At 36.6% G+C, this 12,087-nt stretch overlaps 1 protein-coding gene across 2 annotated transcripts in view; it reads left to right on the top strand.

Moving 5' to 3' along the window:
• Positions 1-12,087, top strand: part of LOC124238016 (collagen alpha-2(V) chain-like) — a 400,620-nt gene that overhangs the window by 343,123 nt on the left and 45,410 nt on the right. For both annotated transcript variants that reach the window (XM_046658382.1, XM_046658381.1), the window contains 6 exons: positions 3,232-3,342; positions 4,689-4,766; positions 6,651-6,695; positions 7,696-7,749; positions 8,152-8,205; positions 9,282-9,335. In XM_046658382.1, coding sequence (XP_046514338.1) covers positions 3,232-3,342; positions 4,689-4,766; positions 6,651-6,695; positions 7,696-7,749; positions 8,152-8,205; positions 9,282-9,335 — 396 coding nt within the window. The remainder of the gene's footprint in view (positions 1-3,231; positions 3,343-4,688; positions 4,767-6,650; positions 6,696-7,695; positions 7,750-8,151; positions 8,206-9,281; positions 9,336-12,087) is intronic.

Genomic DNA, 12,087 nt, shown 5'->3' with positions numbered 1-12,087 from the left:
CCAATTTTAAGATAGCGGTTTGATGTCACGAAATACCCGTAGGTAGAATGTTTTACCTCACATCCCAAGACTTGCAGGAGCTGCTTCCTGGGACTAAAGCTATGGCTGGCACAATATAGGATGGTGCTGCAATCACAAACACCGTTTTTCTCCCCCTACTTCTGTTACCATCAAACACTACAGTAGGTTCACAATGTGCAGCCTGGTTTCTCAACCTCAACACCACTGGTATTTGGGGCCGATAATCCCTTATGCATTATAGGATGTTTGACAGCATTCCTGACTTCTACCCACTGGATACCAGTAGCAACACCTACCTCTCCCTCATACAATGGTGACAACTAACAATGTCTCAATGTTTCCAATTCCTCTGGGGGCAAAAATTGCTCAGGATTGAGAACTACTGGTATAGAGATACTCTCACAAAACCTTCATTACTAGACGATGATCCTCATGGCTGTCTCTCATCACAGCTCCTTAGTTTTAAGTGCGTTGTCCTGGTACTTCATAGTGACAAACTAGCAACCCGTCAGGAGATAGACAGCCAAGGGTGCGCTGAGTTCTAATTGCACACGACAGTTAACCTCTATAGGTCTGCTTCCTCATCTGTAAAATGAGAAATACACCAGTTTTCATCTACTCTAACATTTCCTAATTTGTGTGTGTGTGTGATACTATTAACCAGCAGTGAATAAAGTTCTCGACGATTCTGGGTTATTGGTATTCCTTTCCGCTTGTGGACGTTTAAAGGTCGCCACCTAGTGGCGATCTACAAGTACTTTTTATTGTAGATTGCTTCCTGAGATGCTAGAGTATCCTGGGGGATGGGAGGGAATGCTTATAAATAGCACATTTAGCTTATTATAAAATTTTTGTGCTTCAACTCACTTGGAAATGTGAAAATATATATTTTAGTGGATTCCCAAATTATAATTTTTGTTTTCAATATTTATCAGTAAATATGTTCATGTATTATAATATTTTTTCTTGTTTTCATGTATAATCTTGGTTATTATGTTCACTTAATTTTGGATAATTTTCACAAGCTATTATGAATTTTAATCTCAGTTTGTATAAGAGTAAGTCATGTAGGCTATTTAGAGGAGATGCCAGGGAGACATAGAATGCCTCATGAAGTCAATGAAAAAGTAGGCTATCTTCAGAGCTGACTTTGAAATATGATTATTAATAGCAGAGGGTTGGAGAGAGGACAACATTTTTTGAGGAGTAATGTTACCCAAACCTCTCTCTACTCCCATGGTCACTAAATGTAGTCTTTGATTTTGTCTTTAGAAATCTCTTTGGGAGCAGCGATAATGTTTTAGCTCATTTTTTGTATATAACAATACCTGGTTATCAATTAGCAATTTCACATTTCAAAAACACGTTAAAAGTTTCCCACACGAGGCTGTAGGAGTAGGTCAGACTACTGCTTTGTCTATGCTACCACCGACATTATACATTCCCAGTTCCTGTTGCCCATGTGCATATAATCCAGGAATCCTAGATAGCAATTAAAATCAGCCTCCATTATGTATAATAAAAAGAGTTCAATGAGTTGTCAGTGGTTTAGGAGTCAGAAAGGCCTTGATTTTTAAAGGATGAGAATAATTTTCTGGGAAATGATGTTTCAAAATGTGAGTTTTTCAGGCTATCTACTTCTGTTTGAATAGGTAAATTTGTTAATTTATTCTACTCTTCCAGGAAGTAAAAACATCTATAGGTATGTTTGAATATATTAAAATATATTAAATTTCTGAATAGCTATTATGCCACCTCTCCCAAAACCGTCATATTGCAAACTGTCCCCTCTCCCACCTCAGCTTGTCTTATATTTACTCCTGCTGCTGTATCAGCTGTATTTTGATTGCTTATGATGGACTAGTAGGTATTCTCATGTTTAGGCATTAAGGTTACTATTTATTAAAGTTTACTATGAAACTTCACTTCGTGTACTATTTTCCTCGATCTGTGCTTCTAATTATAAACGTTGCGTTAACTTTTGAGTTCTTTAGTCTTTTCTTTCCTTCTAAAGTCTGTTAAGACTTTTCAGGGTTAAAAAGCCAGAGAATACTTAACAAGGCTTGTGGGAATGATGAGGTTAGGGGACAGAGCATTTCCAGAACTGAGGACGTGGCTGTTCCCCAAGCTGCCTTCAGAATGTGGGTTAGGAGGAGGGTGGAATTTGGCAGCTAGAAATCATTGCTCACTTCTCTGAGAACTAGACTTGGCTGGGTCACTGTGCCTTTCCCTCTGTTTCTCATTGGTCTGGTCTACCTTCCGGGTGGTAAGGAAAATAAAGCGTGCCAGACTGCAAGTACTAGAGTAAAGAGATTGAAATGTGAAAATGTAATAAGCATATATTGCGTGTCTACTATGTGCCAGGAACTATGCGAAGCATTAAAAAATTAGAAAGATGACGAAAACCACAAACTCCAATCAAGTGTCCTTCATATTTTTTTCCCCTGGGGGGAGTTTAAACAGTCGCCTCCATAGTTAACTGTAATCCAAGACAGACAAGTAAATTTAAAAATTGTTCATTAAATACGCTTGGATAGCAAAACTCAACCAAATAAGGAAGCTTCTTCCAGAATACTGATGAACTGAATACAATTTTATAATTATTCCAAGAAGGCTGATTACTAGGCATTTAACACATCAAGGGTAAAATTCTTACTGAGAATGTGTCACGTCCTGATGGAAGAGGCTGTGACCAGTGCTGAAATCAGCAGTGTCAGCATAGCTGATGAAACTTCCATAGTGGCTAGATTACTATTCTTTTGTAAGACTGTTTTTTTTTTAAGAGAAGTTTTAAATTCACATCAAAATTGAGAGGAAGGTACAGAGAGGTCCCATATACCCTCTTCCTTCATACATGCATAGCCATCACCATTATCAACATCCCCCATCGGAGTCTATAGTTTACGATAGGGTTTACTCTTGGTGTTGTAGATTCTACAGGTTTGGACAAGTGTATAATGAATGTATCCATCACTATTGGATCATACACAGTATTTTCACTGCCCTAAAAATCTGTGCTGTGCCTATTCATCCCCTCATCCTCACCTCAACCCCTGGCAACCACTCATCTTTTTAATGTCTCCATAGTTTTGCCTTTTCCAGAATGTCATAGTTGAACACTTCATCTCCATCAAGAAGTCTGTGCTTTTAGCTTTCTACTAAGTACATATTTGGCAATGGGTTCTGATTTCCATTGACTTGCTTTTCCAGGGTCCTCGTGGTCCTCAGGGAATTGATGGAGAACCAGGTGTTCCTGGTCAACCTGGTGCCCCGGGGCCTCCTGGACATCCATCTCACCCAGGACCTGATGGCATGAGCAGGGTGAGTTGTGTGCATTGTTCAAGGTCATATTTAGATAAATTTTGTTTTTGATTTGTTGCTCTGATTTTAAATTGTATTAGTTTAGATGTTGACCCTTGACTGTAAGAGCAGCTCAGTTAGTTTAGTGCTGCTATGAACAATGGTGAAACTAAGAAATCCACAGGGAATTGTTGGAAAATTCTAAGTAGCATTTTTTTAAAGTGTTGCTTCAAATTATTTGTATTTCTCAATGTCAGTACTGGAGTCTCTGAATTTTTTCTTTCTGTTGATTCTAAAGGGCCATTAACGTCGTCCCCACTACAAGTTGAAAAGAGAGATGTGTCTCTATCCTTCTGCTGTTCTCTAGGCTCAGAATACTGATGAAATCTGTGTCATGTCCTCCACATCAAGGAAGGATGGCATGTCCATGATGATATATATGAAAGGACCGATGAGTTGACACTAAAAATGCTATCTTATTGTTTACTGAATTTCCGTTTCCTACCAGAAGTAAAATAAAACAAAATGTCTTTCTATACCTGCCTGTTTGAATTCCCAGTGGCAGACATAGGGGATTTATGAGTGGACTGCATGGCATAAGAAGGAAACATATGGAGCCCTGAAATGCAATTTTTGTTTTACAACAGTTAGTACATTTGTTTCTCAACTGATTGTAGATGGAATTGTCAATTTACTTTTTAAACAATAAGCACATTTTTTCCCACTAAAATCTGGAAATTAATAGAGCTCCTGGAATGTATATGGACAATTTTGGCCAGTTGGGTTACCAGAGTTTTTTAGAAGTGAAAGAGAATAGGCAAAACTGTTGCCAATTCTTGGAACATTCAGGCATTCATTAGAAGGATTATAAAATTTTTATCAACTTACATAAATACGGTTTAAAGTTTACTGGCCGTGGACAAAGACAGTAGAATGCTGTCTAAGTAAAATAGTCTGAAATGGAATCTGGAATCCTTAGGACACATGTTTTAAAGGCATCTTTTAGGCTTTGTTCTGATGTCTGGCATGCTTTAACTGTGGGAGGAAATCAGATAAAGAGATTTAAACCTGAGATCAGTTAGACTGGCTAAGTACTTATCAGAATGATCCATGCTTTTATCAGGTATCAGACATTTGCCCTTTGCAGTAGTCATTCTGAAGCCACATGGTCATAAAACACTCTCTGAGGAAGATGGTTCAATGAAAAACAACTTGAATCTTTTTCCTTGCTTTAAAGTCAAAAGTTTAAATGATTCTCAGGAGAGCTATTCTATAAGAATCCCAGAGAATGTGCATCTCTCAGCTTAGTAAGTATGTTGATGTATGTCTTTTACTGTGGAAATGATGTCAACACATTACTTTTACAGCCATTTTCAGCTCAGATGGCCGGGCTGGATGAAAAATCCGGACTTGGAAGTCAAGTAGGACTCATGCCTGGATCTGTGGTAAGTGCAAATTCACTGATAATCAAAGTACTTGTGGAAAAATCATTATAAAAAGAGAGGTTTGAGTTAGCTAATTAAGAAGTAATAGGTATCTTCTTAAACATATCTATCCATCCATTCATTCAATTTATTTATCAAACCCTGATACGTACCACTTAAAAGCCCAGTGATATCCCATTCATAGCTGTGCAAAGTATTTGTCAACGTTAATGAAAGGCTGTCTGTATATTTCACTTAATAGTCGAAGCAAATAAAAGATTTTAAAACACGTAACCACCTCTACCACAACAAAACTGTCCTTTTTTAATAGTTAAAAAAACTGCTTCATGGTGTTGTTAGAAGCGGTGATTTGGCAAAATTTTGAAACGGGAAAATTTGCCAGTTTTTATTTTCATAATTTCCTACTTATCTTAATATTCTCTGGCTGCTTATGACAACAATGCTAAAGTTTCCTTGCTGGGCCTGCTGACCATCTCCATCCTCTTTGAATTTCTTGAACAGCCAGAAAGATTACCATTTTTCTCTGGGCAAGTACTTTAACCTGAGTATTTGGAATAATGCAATGTCACTGAATGAATTCACACTTTTCAAACCACTTCTCCCATGCTTTTTTGCTCATAATTCAAAAGCATCCCAGATTAATGGAATTTCAGGCAATAAGAAGTGTAAAGACAGACCACATAGATAACCACTCCTTTTACCCACCCTTCAGACCAGCATTATGAGTAACTTAAATATTGTTTGTCTGTTTTTTAAGTCACAAACCTTATGGTCTAATTCAATGATTATCTTGGGATAATTTTCTGAAAATATGAGTTTTCATCCATTTGACGTTCAAATTACATATATATATTTTAATGAAGCTTCTAATTTCTTACTAGCTAAAAATATGATCAATTCAAAACAGAAATTTAAGTTTTTGCAGTAAGAACAAACTTGATTTTGATTTGATTGATATTACTTTCTTTTTTTGAGAGAGATTAGCCCTTAGCCAAGATCTGTCACCAATCCTCCTCTTTTTTGCTGAGGAAGACTGGCTCCGAGCTAACATCAGTGCCCATCTTCCTCCACTTTATATGTGGGATGCCTGCCACAGCATGGCTTGATAAGTAGTGCATAAGTCTGCACCTGGGATCTGAACCAGCAAACCCTGAGTTGCCAAAGTGGAACATGTGAATTTAACCACTGTGCCACTGGACCGGCCCCTAATTGATATCACTTTTTAAAGTGTGACATTTAAAAAATTGTATAGACATATATTAGCAAAGTTTTTTAAATTGCATTTTCCTTTTCTTCCATTTGTTATGCCTCAGTGTAATCATTTCATGTTTAACTAGGGAAAGCCTGTGTGGATATTTGAAATGTATGTTATCCAAGAAAGACATAATCCAGAAAACTCAGTGTCCCAGATAATTTTAAAGTTCATTTAAAATGATCTAGTCATTATTGTTGATGGTTTCATAAGCCTTTAATTCAACTTGCTCATGTAATTTATAAGAGTTATCTGCCGTGAAACTGAAGAATTAAATAGTTTGATAACTGTTTTATGCCTGCCAAGATTTTTCTTTTGTCAGATGTTCTGTTTTCACAGAACACCTCTTAAGCATGCAAGTGTTCTCATCTCAGAGACATTGAGTGTGTACAGACATATTCTTTATTTCTCTTTATGACACTGAGGAGGTGTATAAAAGCATCCCAAATGTTGTCCAGGCCTTAATCTTCTTGCATTGAGCTGCATTCCAGATGAGTACAGATGGAGAATGTCATCATCTTCCACTGTCAAAGCTTCACTTTTTCTGATTCTAAAGCCAATTCAATATTATTGTAATCTTTGAGTTAATTGTCATGAATACTATGCAACTTTTCTTTTCATTTGTTTTTAAGGGTCCTGTTGGCCCAAGGGGACCTCAAGGTTTACAAGGGCAGCAAGTAAGTCTTTTCATAATTAAATAATATACTGTAGCAAAAATGAGAAAAACATATAAATAAGGTCTCTATGACATGATGCATTTGACTGGCCTTTAAATTGCATATTATAATGCTCACTTTGAATGAGCTGTATTCAATTAATTTTCGCTCACTTAGAAATATATGCAGTATGTTTTTTAGAGTTTCTTAATGCGGCTAAAGTTTTATCACCTCGTTTCTTTATGTGACTGACCTCCAATACAAAGAATTTTTACGTGCCTTTGCTTTTGAAATAATTATCTCATGTCATGATGAAATTTTCATAATTGGTTATGTGCCAGCTCTGAGGCTATGAAATCAGACCATAGAAGGCCATCACTGCATGGTATTATTAGAAATAACAGTCCAGATGATCACTCTATGGAATCTTTAAAAAGAACATAATACTGTACTTTTTTTCTGTAGCCTATCAAATACCAATAAAATAGTGATGGAGAGTTATTTGAATTTTTGTAGTGATTTGACAGGCAGTAGGAAATGATTTTTCAAAACAAAGCAAGAGAAGAATTCTTAGCTCAGTCAAAGATACCATGTTGTCATTATCATGTGTGTGGGGTTTTACTTCTTGCCATTTTATATTACTGTCATTGGTTACTAGAAATTGTATTGTTGATGATGATGAAGAAGTAGACAATGATGATAGTGATCATGATAACTACCATTGATTGAACACTCACTCTGTGCCAGCACTATTCTAGATTCTTAACATGTGTTAGTTATCTAAAGAGCTGTAACAGCCTGATGAAGTAGGTACCATATTATCCTCCTTTCATATTTCTCAGATTAGGAAATTGAGATATAGAGAGATTAAGTAACTAACCCAAAGTCACACAGCTGGAGAGTGGGGCAGCCAGCATTTTGAACAATGGCAATATACTGCAGAGATTATAGGATTTAGTATTCTTTTTTCCTTTGGTTTGTATATATAATTTCTATACGTATAATTTATTCTCAATTTTAGGGTGGTGTTGGCCCTGCAGGGCCTCCTGGTGAACCTGGTGAACCTGGACCAATGGTAAATGTCAAGTAAGCATGTAGACCCAGTTAAATATGGGTCCACCATGGTAATGATGTCATGAGTTATTTATTTTACCAGCTCTTTCATAATGTATCAAGAAGTTACAGTCCGGTTCAGGAGCACTGTATTATGGACTGTGCTTAAGCTATATGTTTCTTGTGGCCAAGTATTTAAATTCAGAGTCTCAGACAGTGCTGAGATATTTGCATTTGTGAAATTAAACATTTTTCCCGCTGAGCACATAATCGAAGGGATACAACATAAAATTCAGAATATTAACAAAGCTATTTTCTCTGATATTTTTCATTTGTCTCAATAATATTTTGGATTATATCATTGGTAGGTTTAGGTAAACATAGGTAAATATCCTTTTTTCCTTTTGTTTTGTTTTGTGATTAGGGTCCAATTGGTGCACGTGGACCAGAGGGCCCTCCTGGAAAACCTGGTGAAGATGTAAGCTGCCTTTCTTCACTTTGCCTTGAAATTTTAAAAGAGGCTAAGGAAGGGCTGCGGTATTAACATAAATATTATTCATTAATGCTTATTTCATGTCCCCCACTTTTAGCTCCCATTAAATTCAATCAAAACTGGAGAACTCAGAATGGAATTTAACAAAACCTAGAAGTGTCTTAATTTGATGGTATTATATTATTAGGTACTCTCTCTTTCCCTGCAATTGTCAGGTTTTCCATTGTGATTTCTCCATGAGATGCTAGAATTGTTGTCACAATAGCTACAACCTTCGCTGGTCAAATCTCTCAAGTGAACTTAAGGAAAGACGCCTTACTCTGATGGCAAAACATCATTATAAGGTCTTCATCAAATGGACTTTTTAAATGTGTTAGTAGGATAGTGTCGATGTTGCTCTCCTATGCTGAAAAAGTTATTTCTTCAATTGGACTTTAATACAGTTAAAACTCAACTTCAGATTTTAACATTAAGAACCTATGATCAAAAGACAGAGTGCAACAACAGATTGGCTTTTCTAGATTCTTTTCTTAGTTGTACCAAAATTGAGGATAAAATCATGGGTAGACCGTTAATTTCTGTGTGATACTAAACCAAATATGTATTTTCTCTTTGTGTGTCGTGACATTTATTTAAGCAGATTGCATTGAATTTGGCCATACAGAAAATGTCTCTGGTAATTCTTAATTTCTTTTCGTCACAAGAAAAGAATTGGCAAGTAGTATTTTAAGGAACACTCTTTTAATTCAGTGCCACATGTTGAGAGAGAATTTCATGGCATATATGTGTGTAAATTTTGATGTTTATAAAATGGTGAGCTAGGCCACCAGTATAATTTATAACCGCTTCTTCTTCTGGATAAATTAATGAAGCCTCTACAAGCTGACTTGCTAGACCGGGTTAACATCAGGAATAGAACTCAGTATTTTTACGCTGTTGAGAGCATTGGGACGAGCTTTCTAAGGAAGACTTTTCATCTGCATTTGATTTGTCATCTAGTCTCAGATGGGAACATTTTAATCCCTTTTTGCTTCTGCCAATCTTGTTTTTTTTCCATAAAGGGTGAACCTGGTAGAAATGGAAATCCTGGTGAAGTGGGATTTGCAGGATCTCCGGTAAGTTTATACTTATCAATACAATGACATAGACACAAACATAAAAAAATAAAGAACATTAAAGTTAACTCACAATTCATTGTTTGGATGTGCATTAGACACTTTCACCAAGACATGTTTTCTTCTGTCATTGTGAAACAGGACATTTTGCTAGACTGACAGATAACTCCAATTCCCTCTTTGCATTGCCACCATATGAATGACCCATCTAGAGGCAGAGAATTATAACCTAACGTAGATTCACTCCAAATTGAGTATCCAATTTTCAGATAAGTCACCAGCCTGACCTATTTATAATTTACATCTTAATCTCATTTATCTTCTTAATATTTTTATTTTGTATTATTCACATGTCAAATACAACAGCTTGAAAGAGAGTTTATTGATTTGTTTTTCATCTGCTAGGGACAATAAATCGTAGACAAGATGCTTCTTTGACTGCGCCCCAAACCCTAATGTTGGCTGAAATTTTTGATTGATATTCTGGGCCCTAAAATCTTATGCTAAGATACACTGATCGCCAGCGCTTCTAACACAGCTGTTTTCTTCTCCCTTAGCTCACTACAAGGACAGGTCCCTGGCAACCCACTCCACCAGAATTCAGGACTTGGGCCACTTGGCCATACTCTGAAGCCACCTTTCTGTCCTCACTCACATCGCTCTGATAGGCCTTCCCCTGGAATATGCTACACAGGCAATGGGGAAAAATAGAGAATGATAATCAAGCAAAAATCCTCTAACATTCTTGCTCTTAAAGTTTCTCCTTGTCCAACATCCCCGACACTGATTCAGCCTCTTACTTATTATATTTCCTATAATTTCCTTATATTTCTACTACTCAATACATCCACCAGTACTGAATTACTCTCCGTTTACTTTCTGAAAATTGATGAGTTTCAATGGTAGGCTTTTTTTAAACAAATGAATGCTGATCTTTTAAGGGAGTTTACAGGGCTCTAAGGATTACTGAGTTTCAAATATAAAACCAATCCCCCAGCTCCCTGCTCTCTCTCTTTCCTTTCCTCCCCCATCAGCCTGGAAAGTCAATGCAGGCAAAGGCATGCGGTTTAGTCATTAACACAGATGTCCATGTCAACCAATCCAGATTCAAACCTCCCTTCCTGCTGCACTCTTGCACATATTCCCAGCATGGGCCTTCCATGGGGAGGAAACGTGCCCTGCCAGCATGTCACAGATGCACTCTGCAAGTGCAGTGCAACGATGTGTGATTGGGCAGTGATGACAGTCTTGGGTCAGCAGAATGAGAAACTTTTATGAGCACTAGCACATCTGGTTCATTTTCCTGTTATATTAGAGATATGTAATCACATGAGAATTCCCTTGCAGACCACAAAAACTCAAAAGTTAACTAATTATTTGAAATAACATAGCTCAGTAATTCCCCTATAGGCTTAGATAGATGTGTACTGAGTTTCCTGCTCGAGACGGAGGGGAGACAAATCTCAGTAAAGGGGAGCATTCCAGTGGAAAAACTTAAAGGGAGTTCTTGAAGGGAAAGAATTCCTAAGCAGGGCTGTGTAAACAGAAGAATTAGTGGAACTTTGTTTGTTCAGAGAGTTGGTTTGATGTGCCTTTACTGTGATAACCCCCTCAAAACACTCCAGAACCATTTCCCCTGCAAGAGGTCACACAGGAATTATTGCTTTGCTTTTATCATATGGAGTTCATTTATTGAGTTACTTACTCATTCATTTAATTAACAGTAAGTGAAGGCTATGATAATGCAGAACAGAAGGATTTTGCCATCTGTGTGAGATTGTGCTAACGCAAGAGAAGTTCCTTAAGAAAGGTTTAGGAGAAGCACTATGAGTGTGAAGAAAAGTGTTAAACCATTTCTTCATTCAGTTGTTTATTTAATGATTATTCATTGGATGCCGACTAATCATACATAAAGCTAAGTGTCAGGGATATGCATATTAATAATAATAATGGATAGCATCAATCTATACCATCAAGGTGCTCAGTCTACTGGTGCCAGTAGTAATGGAATTCAATTTGAAACCTAGTTAATGTGGGCAATGAGAATAAGTGAATAATTAAGTCACTGGGTCCTTATGTATTTTAAGGGAGTATGAGGAAAAAGTTTCAAGTACCTTTTCAAATAGTCATACCATTTGAATTTGATCTCTATTTTTTTTGTTAGGTATGCTTAGGTGAAGGATGCATAAAATTAATGGATATTGAGTCAAGGAACCAACCCATTCTCTTTGTATTTCTTGACTTTCCTTTCTGCTGGATGTTTCATTCCTCAATTAGTTTTTTAAACAGTCACAAATCCACAAGCTTCTCCTGAACCTTTTAATTTAAAAAATTTCTGATTGTATTTTAAAATAGTCTTTCTAATCATATTCTACTGCCAATATTTAGAAGTTCAGAGAAAATAAAACACATTGGCTTGTTGCAAATGTGTTTATTCTTGTACCACAAATAAAACACAATATAAAGGAAGGGAAGCATAGTTTTCCCTAAGTTCCTCTCCTGAATTTTTTCCTCTACCTTGACCTAGTTGATTTAGACACTGAACATGCTTATTTTCTTATTTTTGGTTTGGTTTAGTTTGTTTTGGTTTTTCTGCTACTAATTATAATACACAGTGATATCATTTGAAAATATCATGAAATCAATACGTGGCATTAATCCATGTCTCTGTGTCAGTCATGTTTCCATTTCTAACAGTGTATTTGCCTTGCTCATTTTTGATCATCTAGATGTATTTGGATAGATAAAAGTG

The sequence above is a fragment of the Equus quagga genome, chromosome 4, assembly GCF_021613505.1.
Source record: "Equus quagga isolate Etosha38 chromosome 4, UCLA_HA_Equagga_1.0, whole genome shotgun sequence".
NCBI lineage: Eukaryota > Metazoa > Chordata > Mammalia > Perissodactyla > Equidae > Equus > Equus quagga.
Note: the sequence above shows the minus strand (reverse complement) of the source record. Positions and strands in the feature narration are given on the sequence as shown.